We start from the raw sequence: 27,841 nt of genomic DNA, 5'->3' as shown, positions 1-27,841 counted from the left end.
AGTCATGTCCATGCTATTGGTGGCAGCTGTTCCCTTGCCTTTCACAGTGCTAGGAGATTGTGGCACCATGCCAAGAAAGTGTCAACTTATCATCAAACTGAGACAGAGTTCCACCTGAGTGCCAATGTGCTGACTAGAATGACATACCACCATAGCACAGTGTGGCAACACGATTGTTCTACCTGGGACCTGCAAGCAGACCCAAAACACACAGCATAGGAAATCAGCACAACCCTGAAAGGGCTTAGATAGACATCTGATCTACTCTATCTGTCACTGCTGATCTGATGATGACCCTGCAGTAACACTACTGCAAGTAGCAGTGTTTGAGGCTGCTACTTTAGAATACCGAAGCGGTATTACGAGTATGGGTGGCCATGTGTCACCACCATGATTTCTGTAATGTTTAAAAGGTTTGTTTGTTTTGGTGAAAAGTCATGTTGTCCAAGTCTGGTCTTATTTGCTAGTTTTGCAGTAGTGCAATTCCACTGACTTATCTGGAGTTAATCTTGATTTATGCTGGTATTTTTAAAGGGTATTTAGGCACCCGAAGATGCAGATAGGTGCTTAGTGGGATTTTCAAAAAGCGCCTCAGTGACTAACTCCTGTAAAAATCTGACCCAAACTGCCTGCAAATCCTTCTCAACGTAGCTACAGCAGCTGGTCTTTGCACCTACAAAAGTGATTCTAGACACTGCGTAGGGCACTCGAGAATTATCTTAATTCCGTATGTTCCTTTGGGCTGCCTTGGCTGGAGAAGCTTGAAAGAAACCTTAACTAAACTCAGAAACATATTAAGTGGATTTTCTCAAATTAAAATTTAAAAAATCACCTTTAGACTCAGACCAAACCTGGAAAGTTTCAACCCTAAAGGAAACACGCAGAAAGTTGAATTGGACTTGGACTAGCGACCGAGGGATGAAAGGCTCTGTATTCTGTTAAACAAAGAACAACAGAAAACTGCATGAAATTATAGCAAAAGCTGTGGTGGCTTTTATTTTTATTCTCCTGAGTTAGCGTGACCACCACCATTTTCAGTTAGGTTCCCAAAGTCTATTAGATTGTAATGGTTTTCAGCCACTCAATGATACTATGCTGAGACACTACCTTGATGGGTGCTCTATAAATACAAATAATGGGTAGATTAGATAGACAGATGTCAGCAACCTGGTCTCACCAGCAAGTAGGTGGGCAAAGATGTCATAAATCATATCTCTTCTATTTTCCTGATGTACCAGAGAAGTTTAAATGAATGTATTAATCAAACCAATGTTGGCAGTTTGAGTTCATTAAGGGCATTTTAAGAGATCCTGTTAAAGTCAGATTGAGATGGACTAGCACAGCTGTTTGGAATTTTTAGTGGGATAAATGGTGGAGTTTTTAATTGGATAGATGTTGCTATGGGGAGGAAGTTAATATTTTATTATAGTTTGTTTTCTGTGTTGCAGATAAATCTTGTCAAGCTGTATGGTCTAATTCAGTTTTAATTGGGGAATGATCTAACTGTAATGTTATTTTTTCATTTATTTGAGCTGGGCATTCAAATAGCTGGAAGAGGGTGAGGATCTTTTCTTCTCTTCCCTTATTTTTATATTCCCTTTTATCAGTTCATGTTTTGCTAGAAGTTTGCTGACACCCCATCCCTTCTTCCCATAGCCGCAGAAAGGATTAGTTGTTGAGTCTCTCAGGAAACCAGGTCCGGAGATCAAAATAGATGAGAATTCAGTGTAGCACGAGTTTAATGTTTGTAACTGTGATAGTTCTCGGAGTACCCAGGATTGTTAGTCACCTTGTAACCCTCTTGCTTTTAGTGAGAGAGAGTCTTGCTTATGCTTAACTTGTCAGCTTCCAGACACCTCCAGTCTTTTAGACCTCAAGTCCTCATGATAGATCAGGTTGTCTTTTTGCTGTTCATTATGGTTACTCATTGTATACCTTCTTTTATAGTATTTTCTTTACTCAAAATACATAAACAGATAATAATCAGCTGTAACAATCCTATCTGTTTCCAAACTTCTTACTTCAGTGTTTGGAACGTGATCCTTAGCTAACCAGCAAACTGTGGGTAAATCCTGCCATGACTATGCCACTGTGATGGTTCTCAAGGTACTCAGGACTGTGAGTCACCTTGTTACCCTCCTGCCTCCAGTGAGAAAGGGGCTTGCTTGTGCTTTAGTGGAAGTTAGCTCCCTGATGCCTCCAGTCTGCTAATCACCCAAACAATCTCCTCTGGGCTATGCCAGCCCTTCCTTTGCCTTACAGGTTAACAGGTATACTCGGTACCTGAGCCTCTTTGAAACATTCCCTTGCAGTGGCCAGCCCCTTATCCACTGAACACTCACAGTAATACCAGGTCTGCTGTCCCCAAAGGAACAGTATACACACCTGCTTGAATGATTCAACTCAGGATCAGCTCCTTGTATAATGCCACAGAACTGAGATATATTTATAGTTAATTGATAATAAACTTATGATTGTTTTGTCAAGATTTAAGAGATAACGAGTAAGAATAATGAAAACAGGTTATATATAAAACAAAAGTATAACACGTTTTCTAAAGACTAAACTTAACAGGCTAACCTTTAGTCTAAATGCATTTAGCTGACCCTAAATGTCCTTTGCAGAACAAAGCGTGGTTCAGAGCCCATTTCCATGAATATAAACACACTGTCCATTTACTTCCTAGATGCAGGGATAAAGGTGTGTCCTTTTGCCTTCTCCTTTTATCCCCCAAAGTTCATTGTTTGTCCCCACAATCAGGGTTGACCCCTTGTAGTTTATTTTCCAGTGTGCTGACTCCCTGTTGATTTTGTATGTAAATAGGGCTTCCATTGTGTTGGTTTCCAATGCTTAATTTACATGCAGCCCAAAAGAGACAGGTGAATAAACATATTTCTCTGGCAGAAGTCTGTTTTGTCAATTCTGCCTTGACACAGACTTCGGGAACACATTTTCAGCATGCATAGAAAACTCCTTACATAGTGTCAGTACATACATTTCACAACAATATTAATGACCAATATCATCCTGGCTTTCTTTTAAGACCTCACACGATATTCTCTGGTGAACCAGAATGTACATACCATCATCAAGATATTCTTGTAACCCCCTTGACACTTGGCACTGAGGAGTTTTTGGGTGACAGTAACCAATTGGAGTCATTGTCACATGATGGTGTTCCCCGTAATGATTAGTGTGTCTTTCCTTCTCTTGCGTCTCAAACTTGGCTTCTAATGTTTGTGTGCTGCAGAGTTAACATCAACAACAAGGTTATAAGTATAGCTGGTCAGGAATTTTCTGACAATTTTGTTGTGGTTTGTTGTTGGAAAATGCTAATTAGTTAAAACTAAATGTTTCACAGACATATTTCAGTGTTGATAAACTTCTGCTAATAGACAGAAAGGGTCCAATGGGATCCTGCCTGGGCAGGGTTCATTTAGAAACCTGCCTGGTTTCCTGCCACCTCATCTAGCAGGCTGCTGAGACCAGATTTCTAGGATCCATGACTCCAGAGCATCGCCACCATGTGGACTGTGTAAGGACTGGGGCTCCTAGGGTCCATGGCTCTGGGGTGGCCCTGCCACATTGACTGCCCCAAGGCAGGGAATCCCAGGCTTCTAGGCTTACAGCTCCATAGCAGGGAGTTTGGAAGCTCTGAGATCTCTGGCTTGAGACCCTGACATATAGCTAGGAGCCTACTAAAAGTTTCTAGGCACTCTGTTCCTGGGAGGAGACTCCTGTGATTCCAGGAGAGTTCCTGGGCCACCCCTGACTTTCGAGGAGCAACCCGGAGAATCCCCCAGAGTTGAGGCAGTGTGAGAAGACCCTAGAAATTGGGGAAGGACAAATCAAATGGAAATGTTTCAATATTTCCTAAAATAACATTTTTTGGAATTTCCTTTTTTTTTTCTCTCTTATTTGGAGTCAAAACATTTTCAAAATGATTGAATTTCCTGTGGAATACAAATTCAGAATCTTAACCATCTCTAGTTACAAATAGTTGCTCTGACTAAACATCCTCCAGCATAACGGAAATAAGGCATATGTCAATAGTTGAAGAGGGCATGACTCCCAGGAACACTTCTAATAATTAACTTCAAAATAGGCCATCTCCTGTAAACTAGAAAACCTAGCCCCAATTTTGTGTTGTGATTGCGTTCGGTGCAGTCTGAGGGTGGGAGGCAAGGCTTTCATCCTTTCTCGCCCACAGATTCTGGAAGCAGCAAAGGACTGTTTCCCAGGACCACTCTAACTTATGGCTGCCTACCATAGCCCCTTCTCTGACACATTCTTTCCTTCCTTTTGTGATGTCCCCATCATGCTCCACCAGCTCTATGCCTCCTTCCACCTCACATCAGGGAGATTCTCAGGTAGTTATTTCTATTGGGTTTATGACTCCTGTATCCCAGTGGAGCTGTCATACAGTAGCCTTATGTAACCCCGAAGAAAGCCTCACATTTTTAAATGTAGTTATAAGGAAAAAAAAATCTGCACGTGTGTGTGAGTCTCAGAAGAGCAAGACAGAGAAGACAGTAGGCAACTGGTCCTGTTTACTAATATACCCAATGCCAGCCATGAAAAAAATCATACCTGCATGTAACAGGGTGAGCTGTCCCCATTACTGTCAGTGGGGACCTGGGACCAACCCACCCAGGGCTGGTGCAACCCATTAGGCGACCTAGGTGGTCGCCTAGGGTGCTGCCATTTGGGAGGTGGCGACCACAGCAGCCAGATGTCCGGCCACCGCGGTTGCCGAACATCCGGCCACCGTGGTCATTGGTGGTATTTCGGGGGTGGAACCTTCCACCGCCTCTGTCGGGGATGCCATTTTGGGGGTGGGACCTTCCACCGCCTACGGCGCCAAAAAGGCTGCCAGCGCTCCTGAACCCACCCTGTTCCAAGGCCTGGCTATTTAAGAACAGCTACTCAGAAAGGAATAGTGGAACCCAACTGATATTGGGGGACACGTGCCAGTAGAGTCACCACCTCCTGAGCATGATAGAGCCCTGCTTTTTAGATAGAGGGGGAGCTGAGAGTCAGGAGAGAACTGGAGGAAAGGATGTCCTGGGGTAAAACAGAACTTTGGGGAAGTGGAAGGAGCTTGCTAGAAATTAAGCAGTTTCTGGAAGGAGGATTATGGTCCCCTGCCCTGAGGAAGAAGTCTGAGACCGGGATTGGAGGTAAGGAAGAGACCTAGGAGAGAATCCAGAGTGAGTAGAACAGTGAGTGAAGTCTCTAGAGTTTGGTGCTCTATAAAAAAGAAGCAGGGCCACCAGGAAGGTTTGCAGTATAGGAAGAGGCCCTGGGTGAGAGAAGCAGAATTGACTGTGGTTACTGAAGGGGTTTCCAGGCCTGGGATTCTATAGAAGAGGGTGGCCACAGGTTCCTCCTATATTGCTACCCTGTGATGATGTGCAGTGAAACCTGTAGATAAGGAGAATATAGGACTGATTAGAGCTTGGGAGGGAAGTGCTGGAAATGAGGTGAAGAGGAAGGAAAAGACAGTCCCTCAGGCAGGAAGAATCTTGCCTGCCAAGATGGGGGTGGAAGACTTGTTTTTATTTTGATACCTTGAAAGGGGTGGATTTTTGTGATTTAGATGGAGGTCACCAAAGCACCCAAACTGTGCTGAAAGCCAAGATGATAATCTCAGATGAGGGGAAACTGAAGCAGGGTTAGGGCATTGCCCTGTGAGGTGTTGTGCTCTGGGACTGAATTCTACAACACTGCAAGACAGGTACTGCTGGAGGGTATGTGCTGTGACCCCAAGTGTATTAGCTTGTAATAAATCCCCAAAGTTTGTTTTGAGGGAAGCCAATTGAATCTGAATGGAGAAAGAGATAGTCAGTTTAAGGCAAGGAGCCAAACCTATGCCTGCTTGCTCTTATGTTTTGTTGCAGAGCCATTGGCCATTATCTTTGAAAACTCATGGTGGTCAGGGGAGGTCCCGGATGATTGGAAAAAGGCTAATGTAGTGGCCAGCTTTAAAAAAGGGAAGAAGGAGGATCCAGGGAACTACAGGCCAGTCAGCCTCACCTCAGTCTCTGGAAAAGTCATGGAGCAGGTCCTCAATGAATCAATTCTGAAGCACTTAGAGGAGAGGAAAGTGATCAGGAACAGTCAGCATGGATTCACCAAGGGCAAGTCATGCCTGACTAACCTAATCGCCTTCTATATTAAATAACTGGCTCTGTGGATGAGGGGAAAAACAGTGAACGTGTTATTCCTTGACTTTAGCAAAGCTTTTCATACGGTCTCCTACAGCATTCTTGCTGGCAAGATAAAGAAGTATGGGCTGGATCAGGCCTGCAGAAATCATAAAGCAGCGAGGGCCATATTACTCCAAAGAAAACTGCTGAGGGCCAACCCCCCATGGCCCCGCAGACCCCCCCCATCTCTGCCAAGCCCCCCTGAAACAACACTCCCCCAGCGCCACTCAGTGCCCCTGAAATACTCCCCCCCAAGCACCACCCACCCCGTGGAAACAAACCCTCCTTCCCCAGCACTGCCCCACCGAAACAGCGGTATTGAACCTTGATAATATGTTACAGCGGGCCCCTAAAGTAGTATACTTAAGGTAAAAGAAAACTGTCTTTTTGCTAGAAGTAGAATAAGATCTTCCCCCAACTTTGTAATCAATTGTCCTGTTGAATGAATGAGGTGTGAATGAGGAAGGCATGGAAGCCAGGCACCTCCAGACAGCTGCAATCCTTGGAGAGGGGATGGGAGCCAGACCAGATCAATAGAACAGGTCAGGCACTGACTCCTTGCTCGCCTCCTCAGCCCCCGCCGCTGCCTGCTCACCTGCTCGCCTCCTCAGCCCTCCTCCCTCGCCACCTCCTCCCCCCCCGCCACTGCCCACCCGCCTCTTCAGCCCCCCTCCCTCACCCACTGCTTGTTGTGCATGCCTGGGCTGGATGAACGGACAATAAGGTGGACAGAAAGCTGGCCAGATCGTCAGGGCTCAATGGATAGTGATCGATGGCTCCATGTCAAGTTGGCAGCCAGTATCAAGGGGAGTGCCCTAAGGGTCAGTGCAGGGGCCAGTTTTGTTCAGTATCTTCATTAATGATCTGGAGGATGGCGTGGACTGCACTCTCAGCAAGTTTGCAGATGACACTAAACTGGGAGGAGTGGTAGATACAGTGGAGGGTAGGGATAGGATACAGAGGGATCTAGACAAATTAGAGGGTTGACCCAAAAGAAATCTGATGAGGTTCAAGGACAGGTGCAGAGTCCTGCACTTAGGATGGAAGAATCTCATGCACTGCTACAGACTGGGGACCGAGTGGCTAGGCAGCAGTTCCGCAGAAAGGACCTAGGGGTTACAGTGGACAAAAAGTTGGATATGAGTCAACAGTGTGCCCTTGTTGCCAAGAAGGCGAACAGCATTTTGGGCTGTGTAAGTAGGGGTATTGCCAGCAGATTTAGGGATGTGATCATTCCCGTCTCTTCAGCATTGGCGAGGCCTCATCTGGAGTACTGTGTCCAGTTTTGGGCCCCACATTACAAGAAAGATGTGGAAAAATTGGAAAGAGTCCAGCAGAGGGCAACAAAATGATTAGGGGGCTGGAGCACGACTTATGAGGAGAGGCTGAAGGAACTGGGATTGTTTAATCTGCAGAAGAGAAGAATGAGGGGGGATTTGATAGCTGCTTTCAACTACCTGAAAGGGGGTTCCAAAGAGGATGGATCTAGACTGTTCTCAGTGGTACCAGATGACAGAACAAGGAATAATGGTCTCAAGATGCAGTGTATATGTGTGTTGCGGGGGGTGGAGGTTGGTTGGATATTAGGAAAAACTTTTTCACTAGGAGGGTGGTGAAACACTGTAATGGGTTACCTAGGGAGGTGGTGGAATCTCCTTCCTTAGAGGTTTTGACTTGACTTGATGAAGCCGAGGCTGGGACGATTTAGTTGGGGATTGGTCCTGCTTTGAGCTGGGGGTTGGACTAGATGACCTCCTGAGGTCCCGTCTAACACTGATATTCTATGATTCTAAGTAGGTGTACATGGTGCTTTACAACAGATGGCAACAGCTGGTCAAAACCAGGTTATAGAAATGCAAAGTCCTAATAACTTCTGGGGAATTAAATTGTGGCTAAAACCAGGGGTGATGAGAGGGGAGGAAAGTGGGGACAATTGTACCTGAGCTCAGGGCCCCACTACCAGAAGTCTGTAACTGGGGTGAAATAGGAAAGGATGGGGCTTCAAGTTCTCTTTCAACAGGCCTGTCTAGAACTTCCAGTTGGGGATCAAGACACCACTGTTTGGTGCTATACGAACATGTAGGAGCGATTGTGAACTCTTCAGGATAGGGATTATCTAGACCAACAAGATTAGTGGATGAAAGAAACAAATTGGTAAAAGAGGGGGAAAGGGAGTGTTGGGGGGTGCAGGGCTCCAGGTAACTGGCAATATGGCGTGGGGTCAGAAGTTTACATTCTCAGGCCTACGACTGCCTTTCAAGCTAAACAATATGTTCCTTTAAAGTTAGCATGAGTACATATAATCATTTATCATTTTCTTGTGTTCTTTTGTTTATGGTACAAGATGTAATCGATCGGGGGGGGGCGTTCAGTAGTATGGGTTAAGGATATAGTTAATTAAAAGATCCGGTAGTTAATGAATTGTAAATGATGAATTGTAGCACCTGTGAGCATCTTTGTAAACAAGTAAGGTATATAAGACATGGCAACGGATAGTGATGCGTGCATGATCTGAGATTTTATATCTCCTTGCACCTTATTTGATTCAAATAAAGATACTTGCTTCTCCACTCCGGTGTGGTCATTGGGGATATGCACACCGGGCAAACGAACCCCAACTGTTTCCCCCCTGCAACAGCTTTGGTGACCACGAAGGGACGGTCTGAGGCTGAAAAATTAGCCTTGCCCGGACCCTCTCCAGTGGCCGACGGACTGAGACAGTCACTGATGCCCAGCACGCACCGGTGCTTTCACCGGGGGCCTCAGCGAAGTCCGGTACGGTCGACTCTAGGAGGCACAACGGTGCAACGCCCCAGAAGGTGGAGAAGCTTTGGTCCCGAGCGACAGTGAGGAACCGGTCTCGGGGATAAGGTAGGATAAAAGTTAAAGGGTTTAATCTGTCACCTGCTAAGACCTGGGGACTCCCAGGGTCTCCCAGTAAGGAATGGGACAGGGACAGCACAGGATAAGGTAGCGTGCATGCCTTTAGAATGCATTCTGGTTGCGTTCTCGGTAATTGGAAAATCTTTGGAATGGATCCACTAACTAAAGGTAAACTAAAAGATATTGTACAATAGACTGGCCTCAATATCAGCTGGAGGATCAGAAACGGTGGCCACCGGAGGGTTCGATTAATTATAATACGATCCTCCAACTTCTCTTATTTTGTCAGTGAATTGGTAAATGGAATGAGCATATGTATGGTCAGATATTTATGTCATTATGGAACAAAACAGATATTTTGAAGCTGTGTAATTTGATTCCAACAGGCTTAGGGAAGAGTTGTGAAAATGTTTAAAACTCATTATTTACTGTAATAGCAGGAGCGGGGTCACATTCGGCCACATCACCCCCATTGTATGGTGACAAAGTCCCCTCAGCCCCGCCAATTGAGCCCTTCACAGGTTTGTACCCTTTAATTACTGAAACCCGAATCGCTCGCAATGCTACGGCTACTCAGGAGTTAACCACTATGCAGGTGTACTCTCATGTTCCTTTTAATCCTGTGGATCTAGCAGCTTTCAAAGCGCAGGCAGGGGAATTCTCTACCAACCCCTCCCGATTTATTTCAGTTTTTGAAGGTTGTCTGGTTAGTCATAAACCCGACTGGGATGACTGCCAGGTACTTCTGTGAACACTCCTCTCTGAAGTGGAGCAAAACCAGGTTTTAGCTAAGGCACGGGCAGAAGCAGAACGAAGATATGAGCAAAGTCTTGATGCTTAGAAGGAGGCCAGGGAGGAATTACAGAAAATTATAGATAAATTTCTTCAGTGTGGGGTATTACAGGAGTGTCACTCAGCTTGGAATACACCTATCTTACCAGTCCAGAAACCGGACGGCAGTTATCGATTGGTGCAGGACTTAAGAGCAGTCAACGAGCGGGTTAAGACTCTACACCCCCTCATGCCCAACCTGTATACGCTGCTAGCCTCTGTGGGGGGACAGTATTCATGTTTCTCAGTTCTCGATTTAAAGGATGCCTTTTTCACGATTCTGGTGGACACACAGTCCCAGGAAATTTCCTCCTTCGAATGGGAAGATGCAAACAGGAATAAAAGGTAGCTGTGATGGACGGTGCTGGCACAAAGATTTAAGAACTCCCCCACTCTCTTCGGTCAAGCTTTATCTCGGGACTTGGAAAAATGGGAAAATAAGAACAAAGTCCTTCTCCTGCAGTACGTTGATGATTTATTAATAGCAGCAGTGGGACTGGAAGTATGTCTCCAGGCAACCGTAAGTCTTTTAAACTTTCTCGGGCTGCGGGGGTATCGCGTGTCAAGAAATAAAGCCCAAATTGCCCTCCCTGAAGTACGTTACCTAGGCTTCCAGATCTACTCCCCGGAATCGCAAGCAGCTTAGAGCATTCCTGGGAATGGCAGGATTTTGCCGCATGTGGATTCCAGATTTTGGACTGCTAACTAAGCCACTGTATGAATGTGTTAAAGGGACCGATCAGGAACCATTTTACTGGACAACAGAGGCAAATAATGCCTTTACCTTAATAAAAAGAAAATTGATGGAAACCCCAGCCCTGGGTCTGCCCGATCTTTCTAAGCCCTTTCAATTGTATGTACATGAACGAAAGGGGGTGGCCCTGGGACTCCTTACACAGTTATTGGGCTCTTGGAAACGTCCAGTGGCTTATTTCTCCAAACAATTGGATCAGGTTGCTAAAGGGTGGCCGGCATGCTTACGGGCAGTTGCAGCTACAGCTCTGGTGTTAGAGGAAGCAGAAAAACTAACTTTGGCGGGGGTGGGGTGGGGGGCTGTTCAAGTATACACTCCACATATGGTCCAAGCCTTACTGGACACAAAGGGGGGTCTCTGGCTAACCCAAGCTCGGGTAGCCCGGTATCAGGCTAAGCTCTTAGAGAACCCCGAAGTTACCCTGCAGGCTTGCCCCTCCCTTAACCCAGTCACCTTGCTGCCAGAAACAGAGGGCCAAGAACATGACTGCTTGGAAGTTATAGATGCCCAGTATTCCAGCCATCAGGATTTGGAAGATCAACCTCTCCTTAACGCAGACTATGAGTGGTACACGGATGGCAGTAGTACTGTTGTAAATGGACTTCGAAGGGCGGGCTATGCTGTTGTGTCTCTCCATGAAACTGTGGAGGCAAAAAGCCTGCCCCCCCGGTACCTCAGCCCAGTTAGCTGAAATAGTGGCTTTAACTCGTGCGCTTGAATTGTCAAAAGGAAAAAGAGTTAATATCTTCACGGACTCTAAATATGCTTTTGGTGTGCTACATGCCCATGCAGGTCTGTGGAAACAAAGGGGATTACTGATGGCTCAAGGCTCTCCGGTCAAGCACGGGTTACAAATTCTTCGGCTTTTGGAAGCCGTACAACTCCCCTTAAAGGTAGCAGTAATGCACTACAGGCTCATCAAAAGAAGGATCGCAGTATTAACCGAGGAACACTGCTAAGACTGTGGCTCTTAAACTTGTTAAAGAGATTTTTCCTAGATTTGGCCTGCCTCGATGGATGGAGTCTGACCAGGGAACACACTTCACCTCAAAAATTGTCCAGAATGTCTCGGATATCCTCCAGCTCAACTGGAAATTTCACACCCCTTGGAGGCCACAGGCCAGTGGAGTGGTAGAACGCACTAATCAGACACTCAAGAGGCACCTAGCCAAAATATGTCAGGAAGCGTCTTTAAAGTGGACTGATGCCCTACCTTTGGTTTTACTCCGCATTAGGGCTCTTCCTAAGGATAGAACTGGTTTAAGCCCCTTCGAGATTATGTTTGGAAGGGCATGGCCTATGAATGGTACCCCGATCCTGCTAGGGGAATGGGAGGCTGGGTGTGGATATTTGTTTCAGTATATGTGTTCTCTGTCTGCTGTTTTATGTTCTTTTTACAGGTACGTTAAGGACTCTCAGCCACTCCCTTTGGATGCACCTGTCCATTCCCTACAGCCAGGTGACTTCGTCCTTGTTCGTACCTGGAAGGACGAACACCTCCTGGTAAAGTGGAAGGGACCCTATCTCGTCTTACTGGTTTCCCACACAGCGGCTAAAGTAGAGGGACACAAGAGCTGGATTCACTACTCCCGACTAAAAGCTGTACCTTCACAGCAGAATCCAGACACTAAGCAGTGGACGGTTCAGCCTACCGGAACCGGAGAATCGGAAGATTTGGGACTCAAGTTATTGTTTAAACGCAAATCACTCTAATTTGGCCACGTTTTTAATACTTGTATGGGTGTTTATTGTCTCTGGACAGCTGGCCCCTTTATCCTTCCGCTCCCCAGAAAATAACTGGTGGGCCCTTTTAGCTGTCACAGCCTCTAATTCTTCCCACTTTTGTGTAGGGAGTGGTTACACTTTAGGGTCTGTATTTACTACTTGTTTTGTGGGGGTGGCTACGCCCTTGCAAGAAATTCACAAATATACTAAACTTGCTGGTATCAATATTAAATTGACAGCTGGGCATCTGTCTCCGTTTGGTTCTATCTCAGTCCTAAGCCCTATACAAACCAACATCGTCTTCAGATTAGGCTAATGGCCGTGTCCTCAAATGTTACTTCCTGTTTTACTATTGTAGGGGCATGAAAGGTTGATACTAATTTAACCAACCATGAGATGAATTGTTCTGTTTCCCCAACCCCGACTTCTTATTTTTATGCATACTTATGTCTTCCCCGTGGGTGGTTTTTGCTCTGCAGACTAACTGCATTTACCTATGTCCAAGCTAACAGTTCGGGAGGCCCTTGTTCTCTCGGATGATTAACCATGGGGGTTGTCCCTGGCCATGCTCTAGTTTTAAAGACACCTGGATGTACCCGAGCCCGGAGGGCTCGGCGTGGCTGCCTCTGGACGAAACATGTGATTCTAAGGTAAATCTGGTGTCTAAATCTCAGGCCATAGCCCTTGCTACTTCATTGGTCGGAGTCCCAGGCCTGGCCTTAGATGCAGAGCTCCAGCTTGCTAAAGTGGCCTGTGCCCTTGCCAAGTCCATTAATCTAACTTCCACTTTAATCTCTGACTTGGCCTCGGAACTCACAGGGGTCCGAGAAGGGGTACTCCAAAATCGCGCTGCAATAGATTACCTCCTCTTAAGGCATAATCATGGCTGTGAGGAATTTAAGGGTCTCTGTTGCTTTAACCTTTCTGATCACAGCCAAAGCATTGAAAATAGACTGGCTAAGTTGTGTGACATTGTCACTCACATAATGCAAAATAGTGACAATAATTGGTGGGGTTCTTGGGGTTTTGGTAATTGGTTTGGGTGGCTTAAAAGCATTTTTACCTCCCTGCTAGTGGTAATAGCAATTGGTTTGCTCTTCTGCTGTGGTCTGCAGATAGGAGTGCCTTGTTGTAAAAGTTGTCTTTCTGCCCTCCGTCAGCCAACAGAAATGTACCCCCTTAGGGCAGTCTCGCTGCCAACATCAGGTGGCTTGCCCTTTGACCTTATTCTAAGTAATGAATATGAGAAAACTCAACGAAAGGCCTTTGAGTATTCTCTAAGGGAGGATTGTTGGAGGGTGCAGGGCTCCAGGTAACTGGCAATATGGGGTGGGGTCAGAAGTTTACATTCTCAGGCCTACGACTGCCTTTCGAGCTAAACAGTATGTTCCTTTAAAGTTAGCATGAGTACATGTAATCATTTATCATTTTCTTGTGTTCTTTTGTTTATGGTACAAGATGTAATCGATCAAGGGGGGGGTCAGTAGTATGGGTTAAGGATATAGTTAATTAAAAGATCTGGTAGTTAATGAATTGTAAATGATGAATTGTAGCACTTGTGAACATCTTTGTAAACAAGTAAGGTATATAAGACATGGCAACGGATAGTGATGCGTGCATGATCTGAGATTTTATATCTTCTTGCACCTTATTTGACTCAAAGATACTTGCTTCTCCACTCCGGTGTGGTCATTGGGGATACGCACACCGGGCAAACGAACCCCAACTGTTGCCCCCCTGCAACAGGAGGATAGGGTAACGGTGATGTAGAGCATATTTTGTATAGGCTAGCAGCACACAGTATAGCAGCCTCTCCAGCCATTACCAGAACTGAATCTAAAGGAGGGTGGAGGTGGTTTTAAAAACTTTTTTTTTTTTTGGTGTGTATGCGTAGGGGCTGTGCTAGGCATGTAAGTATGAGAGAAAACAGGTGTTTGATGGAGAAGTGAACAAGTCAGTGAAGGCTTTTTGTTCTCTGTCTTTAAAGGTGACATGCCTAGAAAAAATGAGACTTATAATGGAGGTCCAAAAACTTAAAAACAAAACTAGGCTGCCTTTTTTCTTTTTTTTTTTGGTGAAGTCTTTTTACAGGATGTGGACTGAGAGCTCTGTACGGCCTCGCCTACACTGCAAAGGGTTTGCTGGTATTTTTATTCTGGCAACACCCCTCATGAAGATGCAGCTTATACAGGCAAGAGTTATTTTGCTGATATAGCTTGCACCAGTTCCCCAAATGAAATTTTGCTGGCATAATAATTTGCTCTAGGCTTTTAGCTGGTATGAAAATGTTGTAAAGAATCACACCTCCACCTGATATTATTATACCAGTAAAAATTCATAGTGTAGATCTCAATCTAAGACTCCTGTGATGACTTAATCGTGTGCTTAACTCTTACACACTGTGAGTGGTTTCATTGACTTCAGTGGGAGTACTCAAAGTGCACAAAATTAAATGTGTGCATAAATCTTTGCATGATTGGGCCTAAATCCTTAGCAATCTTTAACAGACATAAAATTTCTTGCATGAGAAGTTATAAGGTGTCTGAGTTAAAAAAGATCTTCTCATAAAGAAATGAACCTGAATAAAAAAAAACTCTTCCAGGTGCAAGGTGACTTCTGTAGTGCCTCAATCTCACAAGAAAAAACAATGGAGTAAATTCTAATTTCTCATGTAAAAGTCAACCAGAAAAGCACATCTGAAATAAAAAACAACTCTTCAGGCCTCTTTTATAAAGAAGCACGAAAGGAGACAAACCCATAAAGATAATGGCTGATGTAATTTGCTTTCTCCTTCCTTGGATTCCTAGCAAATTGCAAAGAGAGCTGACAACCTAACTTTCTACATGCCCAAGTTGCTGTGTGTGCCTTTGGGATGACAGAATCTCTTTAACCCGCACAGATGTTGAAGATTCCCTGGCACGTTTTGAAACTCCACCTATTTTCTCCAGCAACCTTGTTGCATAAAATAGTTCCTTGCTTTGCATCTTGCAGTTGTGAAGTATGTTAGCTGATGCTCTTGTTACCGAAATGTCGGGTCCGCCTAGCTGAGAGCCAGTGACAGCCACACAGGGATAAGGAAAGGTTGCTTTATTCTGCAGAACAAAAGAGAGTTCTGTACTTTGGTACAAAAAACTCTATTCCATACAAAACCCAAGAATCTTTTATACACACTCACACACAGGCTTTGGTTGTGTTAGCATTTGATTGGTGGTTAGCAAACCCTGAACTTCTTCAATCTGCTCAGCAAAAACCAGCTTGGGACCAGCTTCAACTGCCTCAAGACTGATAAGGAAAGACAGTTCAAAAGTTCAGGCTACTGTGTCCATGAGGTGTCCAATTTCTCCTAATGGTTGCCAGCTATTATAAAACTACTAGCTATTAGGGGGTCGCTGCTAACTGTCACACTCTCCTCATCAGAGGTTGCTACATTTCACAGTTCCTTATGCATGAAGGCCTTGAACCTACATCAGGATTTGTCAGCAGCACAGACTTCAACTCTTGCATAGGACTCTATCTAGGTATAGGTAGTTGTGATAGTGGATACAGATGCAGGATAAGGGCCACTGTTTTCAAAACATCTTGATATCCTTTGTTGGGGGAAAGGGTGCGTTAGAATATTGAATGAGATTTTATATAAATATTTAACAAATGATTAATATTAATTGCATAATCAATAGACTCTAACCCAGTGGTCCCCAGCCTTTTTGTGGCCAGTAGCACATTCATGTTTTCACAAGAGTGGGGCGGGCACCAACAATTTTTCAAGGCTTATTTGGTATTTGTACATTAAATAATACGAAAAACATCATATTTAATATTCTTCCCATTCTGGGTTGAAATAATATGTACGTTGTCTCTTATTTGAACCACTAATTTTGGAGCAAAATGTTAAAAAATAAATTGCAAAGCACAAGAAAACAGCATATCAGTGCAGGAAGAATACTCTCACACAGGGCTGGCTCCAGGCACCAGTGGAACAAGCATGTGCCTGTGTCAGCACATGCTAAGGGGCAGCATTTGGTCCATTTTGCAGAGGCAGAGCATGGTATTTTTCGTTTGTTGTTTTGAGTTTTTTTGGCGGCAGTTCTGGGCAGTGCACGGAGAAGCCTGAGAGATGCTGCACAGCCTGCAATCCCGGAGTACTCTCTCCCAAGCAGGCGGGGGGCCCTTGCATCTCTCCCCTGCTGGGCACTAGGCGGGCCCCGCGCCTGCTGGGGCCAGAGAACACAGGCGCCTGCAGCCCTGGCAGTTCTCTATCCCCGGCAACCGGGGGGCTGCGGCTTGTTTCCCCTGCTGAGCACTAGGCGGGTGCACATAAATGCACCACGTTGCGGCCCACTGCTCTAACCTGTCATATCGTTACATTGCAGTTACTCCCTCTTTCGCCCAGCAGATGGCGCTGTGAAGGCACACGCTCTCCGCTTCCTTCAAGCCTGCAGTGAGCGCCTTGGGGCGCCGGGCCCCTAGCTCTTTGAGCAACAGCCGATTGGGAGGCTTTGCTGTCGATCAGAGAGTCTGGGCGGAAGCAACCCGCACTGTTGGGACAACGGGCTGTCAGTCAGAAGAACCGGGCGCTGATTGGGCCCTGCCTCTATGCTGAGCGGTAGCTGCCCGGGCCGAGGCGATATCGGTGATGGGAAGGCGCGATCAGGAAGCGCTGGTGCCCGGCGCGTGCTGCCTTTGTTTTACTGGCTCCCCCTCAGCCAGGGAGACGAGCTCAGGGTCCGCTGCGTGTAAGAGAGGCCCAGGCGCGGCAGCGGTGGCGAGGAGGGGGCGGTGTGGCGGTGCTCGGCGGGGGTGGGGGAGGGACGGCTCTTCTCGCGCCTAGAGCCTTGGGCGGAAAGTGGCGCGCTAGGGGAGCGGGGCGAGCTCGAAGGGCCGGAGCTGGCGGGGGTGAGGGGGGCCCCAGAGAGAGACCGACTAATGCACAGGAGCCTTGAGCCCCAGGAGAGGGAAGATCTAGGTGCTGAAATGGCTCCCTATTGCCGGTCCCTGCCTCAGCCTTCAACGTATTTATCTCGCCTTCCACAACACCCTGCAGAGGCAGGGAAGGGCTGTTATTCCCATTGTACAGCTGGCAACTGAGGCCCAGGGACAGAGGCTTTGTCTACACCTACAAATTAGATTAACTTAACTGCCTTGGTCTGGCCCAGGAGAAACTTCCCGTCCTTTTGATGTAATTAGGTTGATCTAACCCCCACTGTAGAAGCAGCTAGATCAAGGGAAGAATTCTTCCTTTGATCTGTCATTCTCTGAGGGGTGGATTAACTAAATTGATGGGAAAACTCTTCTGTTGATGTAGAATGTGTTTATACATAGCAGTGCCACCGTATAATAGTCATACACTGGCTTACGGTCGCACAGGAAGCATTTGACAGAGTAAGAATTGGATTCCTGGTCTCCAAGTCCAAGAACTCTGACCACTGAAACACTGTAGTGAAAGGATCTGTAGAGCCATCAGCAGGAATTTCATGCTCTGCTACCGCTTCCTAAAAACTTAAATAGATGCAATAATGCTTCCAAAACTTACTGTGTATTTTCCATTGAATAGTTCATGTTTCTCATCAGTTTTTGTTTCACCTAAAAACTTTTCTAATATTCTTGCTCAGCAGTTCTCAAACTTTTGTACTGGGGGACCCCTTTCACAGAGCAAGTGTCTGAATGCAGCCCTCCCCCCCCGCCATACATTAAGAACACTTTTTTATATTTAACACTATTATAAATTCTGGAGGCAAAGTGAGGTTTAGTGTGGAGGCTAACAGCTCCTACCCCCCTATATAATAACCTCACAACCTCCAGTTTCAGGACCTCCGTTCTTGATACATTTAAATTCCATCTGAAATGTAGAGGTCTAGCTTTGCTTTCAAATGACCTTCCATCAGTTGAACATAATCCAACTCCATTGCTGTGTACTGTTGAGAGAGTTAATGTTCTCAGCTTCCTTTCTTAGCTTACAATTTCTTACAAAATTTTGCCAATGCTGTACATATTTTCACAATTAAATATATGATAAAGCTAGTGAGGGGAGACTCTCTTCCATCTTTGCCCCACCAGGGGGCTAAATGCCCTGACATCCGCACATACATGCTAGTGAAGCTCTTATCACTTTCTGTCATTGTCTTGTGATAAAGCATAGGACTAGGAGAAAGGAAATTTGGGTTAAATTTCCAGGTCTGCCACCAATTTGTATCACCTTGAAACAGAATGGTTAGTGACTTGGCCTATTTCCTTGCCTCACAGAATTGTTGTATTGGCTTAAGTTATATGTAAAGCATTCTTAGTTATTTAGATGGAAGGCACTCTGAAAGTCTTGTTTATTAAAAAAAAAAAAAAAAGCTTTATTACTGCTTTGGCTGCCAAAGGAGCACCCCATACAGTTGCACTATTCAACTATCTATAGAACCAGTTTTAAATACAACATGTTAAAAATGCCATGTATTTTAAACAGTAATTGTCCACTATCACATATAGTCATCTCTGGGAGCTCCATTTAGGAACCACTCTTTGCCCACATAAAATGACTCTGAAAAGTGTTAGATATTGTAAAACTATTTTTAAATTATAATCAGAAGGTTGAAATGAATCTTAATTTTCTAGTCAGTTTTTCCTCTATTGCAAATATATGCTCTAGTTTGGTATTATAGGATTGATTGTGCTGGTGGCTTCTCTTTTTTAAAAGGAAAACCAGGTTTAATATAAAAAAAGCTCTCTGTTGGTCATTAAGACAGTGTGATATAAACGTTTTAAAAAAAGAAAAGAACCTTGAATGTGGAATTTCCCTACTGGAATAGGTCAGTAGAGCCCTGCACAAATACAAAATTTGTATCTGTGGATATAAAGCAGGTATCTGCAGATTTGTAGGGCTCTAGATAAAAGGTTTATATTCACATCTGAGCTGCAATCTGCAAAAATGGTCTGAGAATATAAATCCACAGATTTGTAGGGCTCTGTAGATCAATCAGGCCAAGACCAAACCTGACAATGTTCAGAATACAAAGCAAAAAAAACACATAAGGGGTGAATAGGAGGGAATTAAAATAAAAGCTAAAAGTAGCAGAGATGAAATACAAGATCTCTTACAGACCAATTAATGTGTCTCAGTGTATATGGGGCTTAGATTCTACTCTTTTTAGGGATTTTCAATGTGACCATCACCTAGATATCAGAGTATATTTACATAAATTAGATTGCATTTCCCGCTCTTTTCCCTTACAACGATGGGCATGTTAGAAATGTCTGACATAGATGGAAAAATATTTTTTACAGCTTGTTTTAGGATTGTTCCTAATTGTTGATTCTCAAGACACATTGCTGAGAATTAGGTTGGGTTTTTATTTTTTGGTAGATCTTGATATCTTCCGGTAATGGAGAGCAAAGTGTTGCGGATTTCAAAAATTTTCTATGAAGTTGAGTAAGCATTCTACAACTACTGTGATAGGGGCAATCCCAGGACACCAAGAGAAATACGAAGAGAAGAGAAAATACTTGGTGGTCAAGAGGAGTACTTCTGAATAAAGAAAAGGTTGGTACCAGAACAGAAGGAACAGCAGAAAGAAGCTCATGCTCTGTAAATAACTAAATAAATCAAGTCTGATGCTCTTAAGGCTTAAAATACTCAGCATTTATTTTTTCTTCTGGTCTTCTATGTATTTTATATTTCATTGGAGTATTTTTACTGTGTTGAAATGTTGTGTTTCTTTGCACAGATTTCTTGAAACTTTTTTTTTTTTAAAAAAGAAAGATGTTGCTGGATTTAATTTTTTGAATATCCCAGGAAACTTTTCTTTTGAGATGGAAATTAAAAATCAAACATATTTACCACCTTCTTTAGTTTGATGCAGAGAATAGGATTCAAATCAAGGACATATTGGGATTTTAACTGAATTTTGCGCTTATGAAAGATGACCATTGACATCCTTGAAGATGTATTCACAAAAAAGTACATACAGATGTTTTTGCCTTCATTACAAGCTGTCACTGGGCCTATGCCTCAGTTTGCAAGATCAGTTTTGGGGTGAGAGCGAAGTTTAGTCACTGTGAGCCAGATCCACAAAACAATTTAAATGCTTAAGGCCAATGTTAAGCACCACTAAGGTCCTCAAAATCCCTACTCACCTGCTGCCTCACTCTAAAGTCCGTAGGTGCTTAAATTTCCCTTGGTAAAGTCCCTAGGTTTTTGCCAGTGAGCATGTGCATGGCCACCTCAGTCTAGGTGTCAGGCACCTGAGTCGGGCAGGGTCCTCAAACTAAGTGTTCCTCTGCCTATCAAGCCTGATCCAGAACATTTACCCATACAAAAGAGGTGGTGGTGGCAGTGTTGCCCCCTTATAATGTTTGGCCCAGTGGTTAGAGCACTCACCCAGAATATAAAAGACCAAGGTTCAGTTCTCCCTGTGCCTGAGGTGGAGAAAGGAATTGAACTTGTCTTCCTTTACTTTGTGATTTCCTTAACCACTGGCCTATGGGGTATTCTGGGACATGTAACTCTCTCCTGTTGAAACTGTTCCACTTTTATAAATAATCAAATATGCATCGGAGCAAGGGGACTGGAACCTCAGTGTCTCACATCCCAGGTGAGTGCCAAAGCCACTAACAGCTATAGAGAGTCATTCTCACTCTGTTCCAGAGCATATTTAATTACTTATTCACAGTGGAACAGCTTCCACAGGATAAATTGAGGGACTCATACCAGATTATGCCATAGGCGGTGATTAGGGTACTCTCATGGGAGGCCCAAGTTCAAATCTTTCTCCACATCAGGCAGAGGGGGAATTGAACCTGGGTCATCTATATCCTGAGTGAATGGTCTAATCACTGAGCTAAAAATTATTAAGATAGGGTTCTACCACCTCTGTGGCATGTCTTCAAAAACCAAAACAGTGTAGATACCTCCTGTAATTCCAGAGAAGGGGTTTTGGCTGAGAATCCTTAGTGGAGATGGACAGTCTAGCTTGGACTTGGGTACCTAAGTGCCTTTGAGTGGTGGCACCTCTCTTCAGCATTTCATATTGGCTAGTTTAGGTTGGTCCCTGCTCACTATTCTAGCTTTTGCGACCCCATTCTTAGATGTCCAGCTCTTCTCATGCATTGTATAGGGATCGTACATGCCTGATCAAGGCTGTAGGTGGCAAGGTGCTTGAAAGTTAAGTACTGAACTGCCCAAACTCTTGTGGATCTAACAATGTGACCAATTCTGTCTTTGGCCTCTCTACTAAGACTGCACCAAGTGTAATAGTTGCAGTAATGGAACTTGTGAGGTAGGCAGCTTTGGACTGAAACCATCAACTAATTTCATAGATCACTAGGCAGCTATCAGGTAGCCATGATTTCCAGTCACCAAGCACCAGACTTTTAAAGGTATTTAGGTGCCTATTTGTATCTTTAGGCATCTAAATACCTTTAAAAGTCTGGTCCCAACCAACATGGAGTTGATTAGAAGTAGTGTCCTCAAGAATCAGAGACCTTACTAGTCACGTGAGCAGTTCATTCTCCTTTTGCTTTGATAATATAGTTTGTATAATACAACCTGAAATTAGATTCTCTGTGGACATTTTTCCCCTTTAATACAGGGTATGCACTTTTTGGGAAGAGTGGTACAAGGGAGTTGGACTTACCCAGTGGTCTCTTCTTCTGCTGGTCTCTTCCAGGAATTAGCTCTCCAGAGTACCCTCTGCAGGCCAGTGTCTCACTGGCTCTTGGCTCCCACACCCCTCCCAGGACCTGGTGCCCCTTTATTTGGGGTGCCACCTCCTGGCAGTAACCCTTCAGTCTTACAGTCTCCCCTCCCCAGGGAACCCCCACTCACTATCCCCACCTCAGTATACAGCTGCTGCCAGTAATTATCTAGCCCCCACACCCTGGGGCAGACTGCAGTATCAGCCTACTCATCACTGACAAGGTTGGGTTTGGACCTGCTAGCTTTGCCTACCTCTGAGCTGCCCTTTGCAACCCCCAGTACCTATTTGCCTTCTGCTAGTCAACAGCCTCGGGCTTTCCAGGCTAGAGCACTTCAGCCCTGCTTCACTCAGGTATTCCCCAGCCTATCTCCCTCAACAAACAGAAATAGACTGCCTGGGCTTCTGGCTCACAGCCCCTTAGGTGCCAGCTGGGCCTGACTGGGGCATGGCCACAGCTGAGCCTTCTTTCCCCAATCAACCTGGGCTTCTTGCCTCAGCCACAGCCCTCTCCTGGGCTGTTTTAAGCCCTGAAGGGCAGGAGTGAGATAAACACCACGCTACAGTGGGGATTAATATCTTCTATATGGAGAGTATTTTGGTGATATATTGAGTAATATTATAAGATTGTACGATGTTATTAAGCTAAACAGTGATTTTTACTTATCACTTACATACTGCTTTCCATCCAAAGATCTCAAAACACTTTAAAAACATTAATTAAGACTCACAACATCTGCATAGTAGACAAGTATTGTCCCTGCAAATGGATAAACCAAAACACAGAGTTGAGGTTAAAATTTTTAAAACTGTTTGTCTACTCTTAGGCACTTAAATTCCTAATTAGGCACAAATTTACAAATGGGCTGACCATCAGAAATGTTGATAAACTTCAGATTTCACTAATGTCTGTAGAGCTTGAGGGCTTCAACACCTTTGAAAATCAGTCCATTTTTATTTCGGTGCCTAATTAGAGATTCAGGTGAGTTGCTGAATGTCACAAGAAGTCTGGACAGAGCTGTGAATAGAACCCAGGATTCTTAATCCCAATTTTGGGCATTAGGCAAAAGACATTTATTAGTAAAATACTTCGAGGGAACATGTTAATTATGTCCTATATAACTTTTTTCCCATTTAGGAAGAAGAAAGCATCCTATGGTTGTAAAATTTGCTGTCTACCATTTTTATTAAAGTACCCTATGAACTTTTTGAACTAGTAGTCTATATTCAGATGAAATTTTTAACAGGTTTGAATATTTGGATCCTGAGTTACACTTACATATAGAATTTTTTTTTAATGTTTAGTGAGCCTTTTCCTTTTGAAGAGTTTGAACTAGTTGTCAGAATTTATTGGTTAAATCCTCTTTTTTTTTAATGTTACCTTTTTTTTTTTTAATTCTCCAATAAGGGATTTCAGATTTTTCATGTAACTTTTTTATCTTGGGAGATTTATAGTAATTAACTATTTTTATTTTTAAGGAATCTTATGTTCTTATAGAAGCCCATAACACATGACCATAGATGGCGCCTAAACCACTTGGGAAGTGGGAAAAGTATGGAAAAAGATACTGTCGAGATTGGGAAAGGGAAACTGGATTAAAAGAATGGATTCGAAGTATACCTGGAGATGACACAAAGGCAGCATGCAAATATTGCGCATGTGAAATCCGAGCCCATCATAGTGATTTGGTTGCACACAGTAAAACCAAAAAGCACAAGAGACATGTTGCTTTATTTTCATGTTCTTCTGATATGAAAAAACATTCATTTGAATTTGAAGTTGAAAACCAAAATTCATTTGACGATGATATCACGCAAGCCAAAATGGATCAATCTGTTAATGTGTGCGCACTGAAGCTAGCGGCACACATAGCTTGCAATATGAGCATTTTTACAGTGGATCACCTAGGCTGCATTGTTGGAGGGATAGCAGAGAAAGACATCAGTCTGCATAGAACAAAATGCTCCACACTGATTAGAAATGTCATTGGGCCTACTGTACATGAAGAACTTCTGAGAGACATTGGCAATGGACACTATTCATTGATTATTGATGAAAGTACAGATGTATCAGCACAAAAGCAACTTTGCTTGATAGTAAGATACTTTAGCAACAAGCTTAAATGTATTGTATCATCCTTTGCAGGGATCATTAATTTGACTAGAAGTGGTACTATCACAGAAGCCCTCTTGACATTTCTAAATGACAACAAGCTGAACATAAAAAAGTGTGTTGGGATTGCTGCTGATGGTTTCAATACAAGCTTATGTGGAAATAAAAATTCATTGCTCAAAAAGTTTTATGAACTCAATCCTTGTGGAGTTTTCATCAAATATGTAAGTTACTCTCTCTATTTGTGCTCTTCAAAAGCCATTGATGTGCTTCCATTGAACATAGAGTATATGGTTTCACGGACATACTTGTGGTTTTCCCATAGCACTTTCCACCAGAAGAGGTACCATGAACTGTATGCTGCCATTAATGTTGGAGAGAATTTCCTGAAAATACTGCAGCTTACTGAGACAAGATGGCTGTCCATTAGCCCTTGTATTAACCGAGTACTTGATCAGTATGAAACTCTGATGTTGCACTTTCAGTCTATAAGAGACAATGAAAGGGACTACAGTGCTGAGCTTCTCTATCAAATGTATTCTGATCCAGTAAATAGACTCTATCTCGTTTTTCTGCAGCCTCTTATTCAGGAAGCTAATAGGATCAACAAGTTACTTCAATTTGAAACAGTCAATCCAGTTAATCTTATTGCTGAATTAATGCTGTTCTATCAGAATTTGGTGCAAAGAGTCATGAAACCTTGTGTCTTTACAACATGGTCATCCATTGTAAATTATGACATTCACTGTAACAGGAACTACATGCCTCTTTCAGAGGTTAACTTTGGATCAGCGTTCCTGTCTGAATTAATAAATGCAAATCTTTCCTCACATACGGTAGAGACCATCCAAAGCAGATGTCGAGATTGTATCCTTGAGTTTGCTAAGCAAATAAAGCTCCGACTGCCTCCAAATGTCCATCATCTAGAATCTCTTAGTGCTCTGAACCCTTCAGTTGTTCTAAGTCCTACAAAACCTGAATTCTCAACCCTGTCTTTCTTGTCCTTATGTAGAGGGGATCATATCAAGTTGAAACAGCAATGGAGAAATCTGGATGCAGTCTCATGGACAAACACAGAAGATAGCCAAATAGAACAGTTCTGGATAGAAGTTGCAAAACACACAGATGAAGTTGGTGATAAGGATTTTGTTGAGCTTGGATTATTTGCCCTTGCCCTTCTCACCTTGCCGTTCAGCACTGCAGCTGTGGAATGTACAATCTCACAAATGAACTCGATAAAAACCAAGTTAAAGAACAGACTGCAGGACAGCCTACTTGAAAATATCTTAAGGATCAGGGCCCATATGCACCGAAATAAGATTTGCTGCAACCAGTTTCAACCATCCAAAGAGATGATATCTTTGTTTAATAATGAGTTTTATGCAATTGCTAATAGCAAGGACGCTACAGATGACTCTGAGGAGGATATATTTTGAAAAGACTCAAGTGAAGAGGATCTCTTTTAAAAAAGTAAGCAAGGATTTTCAAAATGGCGCATTGCAATTGAACTATTTGACTCATGCATTTCAAATTTTGTTCTATCTACAAATCTGTTTTCCCATTCATTTAGTAAGAACTACTTTTCATAGAGGAAAGATACATTGCATAAAGCCACACAACCCTTTTTAGAAAAAGATTTTTGAAAAACTAAAGTAAAATTAATGAGGCATGCTCTAATAGTAATTCATTTGGTGGGGGCCACACTTGACTGAAGATGCTGATTAGACAGTGCACCAAAAACCCCTCCCCATTAGCCTATTAATGTAATACAGTCATGGCATATTTTTATATTGAGTGATACACAACGTAACACTACATTTCTGTGCCTCAGTACAATACTCTCAGTCAGGTGCCAGATGGCTGGGTGAAAATTAAATAAAACCTGCTTTTTTATATATGTTTTGGAGGGCACTACTCTTGAATAATTTGTACTTAGACTCTGTTAAGAGATACTTCTAAGGGCATTCTGTGCCAAAAATTTCTACACCAAAAATATAAAAATTCTGTGCACAATATTTTAAAATTTTGCAAAACTCTATACATTTTATTTTTCAGATAAATGTGGAGGCTCTTCATGGCATTGGGGAGCATAGGCCACTGGCTGCACAGAGGTGGGAGATTATTGTGCAGCTACCCCTTGGGATACGGACTCAGTGGTGAGACTGCACCCAACCCTGACACAGCACTAGGACTAGGCCTGCCCCTGACACACCGTGGGGCCCTTCCCCTCCATGCCAGGTGCGCCAGGTATAGGGAGGCAGGAGCCAAGTGTGACGGGGGTTAGTGTCGGGGAATCCAGGGGTAGTTGAGAAGGTTCTGTGTGGGGTAACCTGGGTGCAGGCGGCTCAGTGGGGGATCCAAGTGTAGGGAACTGGATGCACAGGGGCTTGTTGTGGAGTTCTGGGTGCAACGGTAATGGGACTCTGCAGGGGGGGTCCAGGTGAAGGTGGTTGGGGCTCAGCAGAGGGGGGTTGGTGTGAGGAGGACAGAGCTCTATAGAGGGGTCTGGGTGTGGGGGGCTCAGTGGTGTTCAGATGCTGGGGGAGTGGGGCTCAGTGGGATGGGGATCCAGGTGCAGCTGGTTGGCGTTTTGGTGGGGTGGGGATCTGAGTGTGGGTGGCTCGTCGGAGTGGTGCAGGGGAGGTGGGGCTCATCAGAGGGGTTCTGAGTGGGGAGTGAGGCTTAGCAGGAGGGTCTGGCTCCATGGGGGTTGGGCGGATGGAGGAGTAGCTCCCTGAACAGGGATCCTTCTTCCTGCAGCTGAGGAGTGATGGGTGCAGGAAGCGGGGCGGGGTGCAGTTTGCAGAGGTCCCTGCAACTGGGGGAGAAATCTGGGGGTGGGTCTGACCTGGGCCCAGATGCCATGTAGGGAAAGAGGAAGTCCTGTCCTCCCCAGCCCAGCCAGGACTAGCAGCTGAGCCTGGTGCAGGGTTGGAGCCACCAGCCAGGTCTTCCCCAGTCCTGTCCACTGCCTCACAGTGATTTACCTCTCTGCTGGCTGCCCTAGGTACCCGAAATATATTGCTGGGGAGGGCTCACATGACTGCTCTTGTGGCTTCCCTTTGCTTTCCCATCAGGAAAAGGGGAGGGGGCTACAGGGCAGGATCTGAGAGGAGGCTTGGAAATGAGGCAGGATCTAGTTTTCTGTGAGGAAGCAAAGAAATCTGACGGGGATGTAAATTCTGCACATGCACATTGGCACAGAATTCCCTCAGGAGTAAAGAGAAGTCTGAAATTCAAAGTGGCATATTGTACATAAAAAGGCTAAGGATTATTACAATAATTGTAAGATAGTTGTAATTTCTTAATGGTATTGTCTTGTGCTTTCTTTTGGAACTGGTATTATTAGATGAATTATGTACAAGTACGAATTAACAATTTAAAATAGTCTGGAATTGTAAAAGTGTAGGATAACACCATAAATATTTTAACTGTTGTACTACCAATTTTGAACCCACTTTTATTCATTTTTAATGTACATTCTGAATTTTTGTAATAAACTGATATAATGTATAATACAAAAATTGTAGTTCTGCTGTTATAAACTAAAGTCCTGAGAGTGTAGTTAGTGATGTGTATGAAGACAGCTGGTCACCTCAAAGGAAAAAAAAATCCATAGGAACTCTTCTAATTTGGTTTTTATTGGCAGAGA

At 44.0% G+C, this 27,841-nt stretch overlaps 1 protein-coding gene across 2 annotated transcripts; it reads left to right on the top strand.

The window, feature by feature from the left end:
- The first annotated feature begins 16,964 nt into the window (after window positions 1-16,964).
- On the top strand, window positions 16,965-27,084 carry LOC115659844. 2 transcript variants are annotated; one of them, XM_030580545.1, is made up of 4 exons: window positions 16,965-17,135; window positions 19,748-19,924; window positions 23,556-25,659; window positions 26,245-27,084. In XM_030580545.1, exon 3 carries the CDS (start codon window positions 23,598-23,600, stop codon window positions 25,623-25,625), a length of 2,028 nt encoding a protein of 675 aa, XP_030436405.1. In that variant the 5' UTR covers window positions 16,965-17,135; window positions 19,748-19,924; window positions 23,556-23,597; the 3' UTR covers window positions 25,626-25,659; window positions 26,245-27,084. The 2 variants fall into 2 exon arrangements, with proteins under 2 accessions (XP_030436405.1, XP_030436403.1); XM_030580543.1 differs by lacking the exon at window positions 26,245-27,084 and having other exon boundaries at window positions 23,556-25,989.
- Window positions 27,085-27,841: the final 757 nt, after the last annotated feature.

The sequence above is a fragment of the Gopherus evgoodei genome, chromosome 11 (assembly GCF_007399415.2).
Source record: "Gopherus evgoodei ecotype Sinaloan lineage chromosome 11, rGopEvg1_v1.p, whole genome shotgun sequence".
NCBI classification, from domain to species: Eukaryota; Metazoa; Chordata; order Testudines; family Testudinidae; genus Gopherus; species Gopherus evgoodei.
Note: the sequence above shows the minus strand (reverse complement) of the source record. Positions and strands in the feature narration are given on the sequence as shown.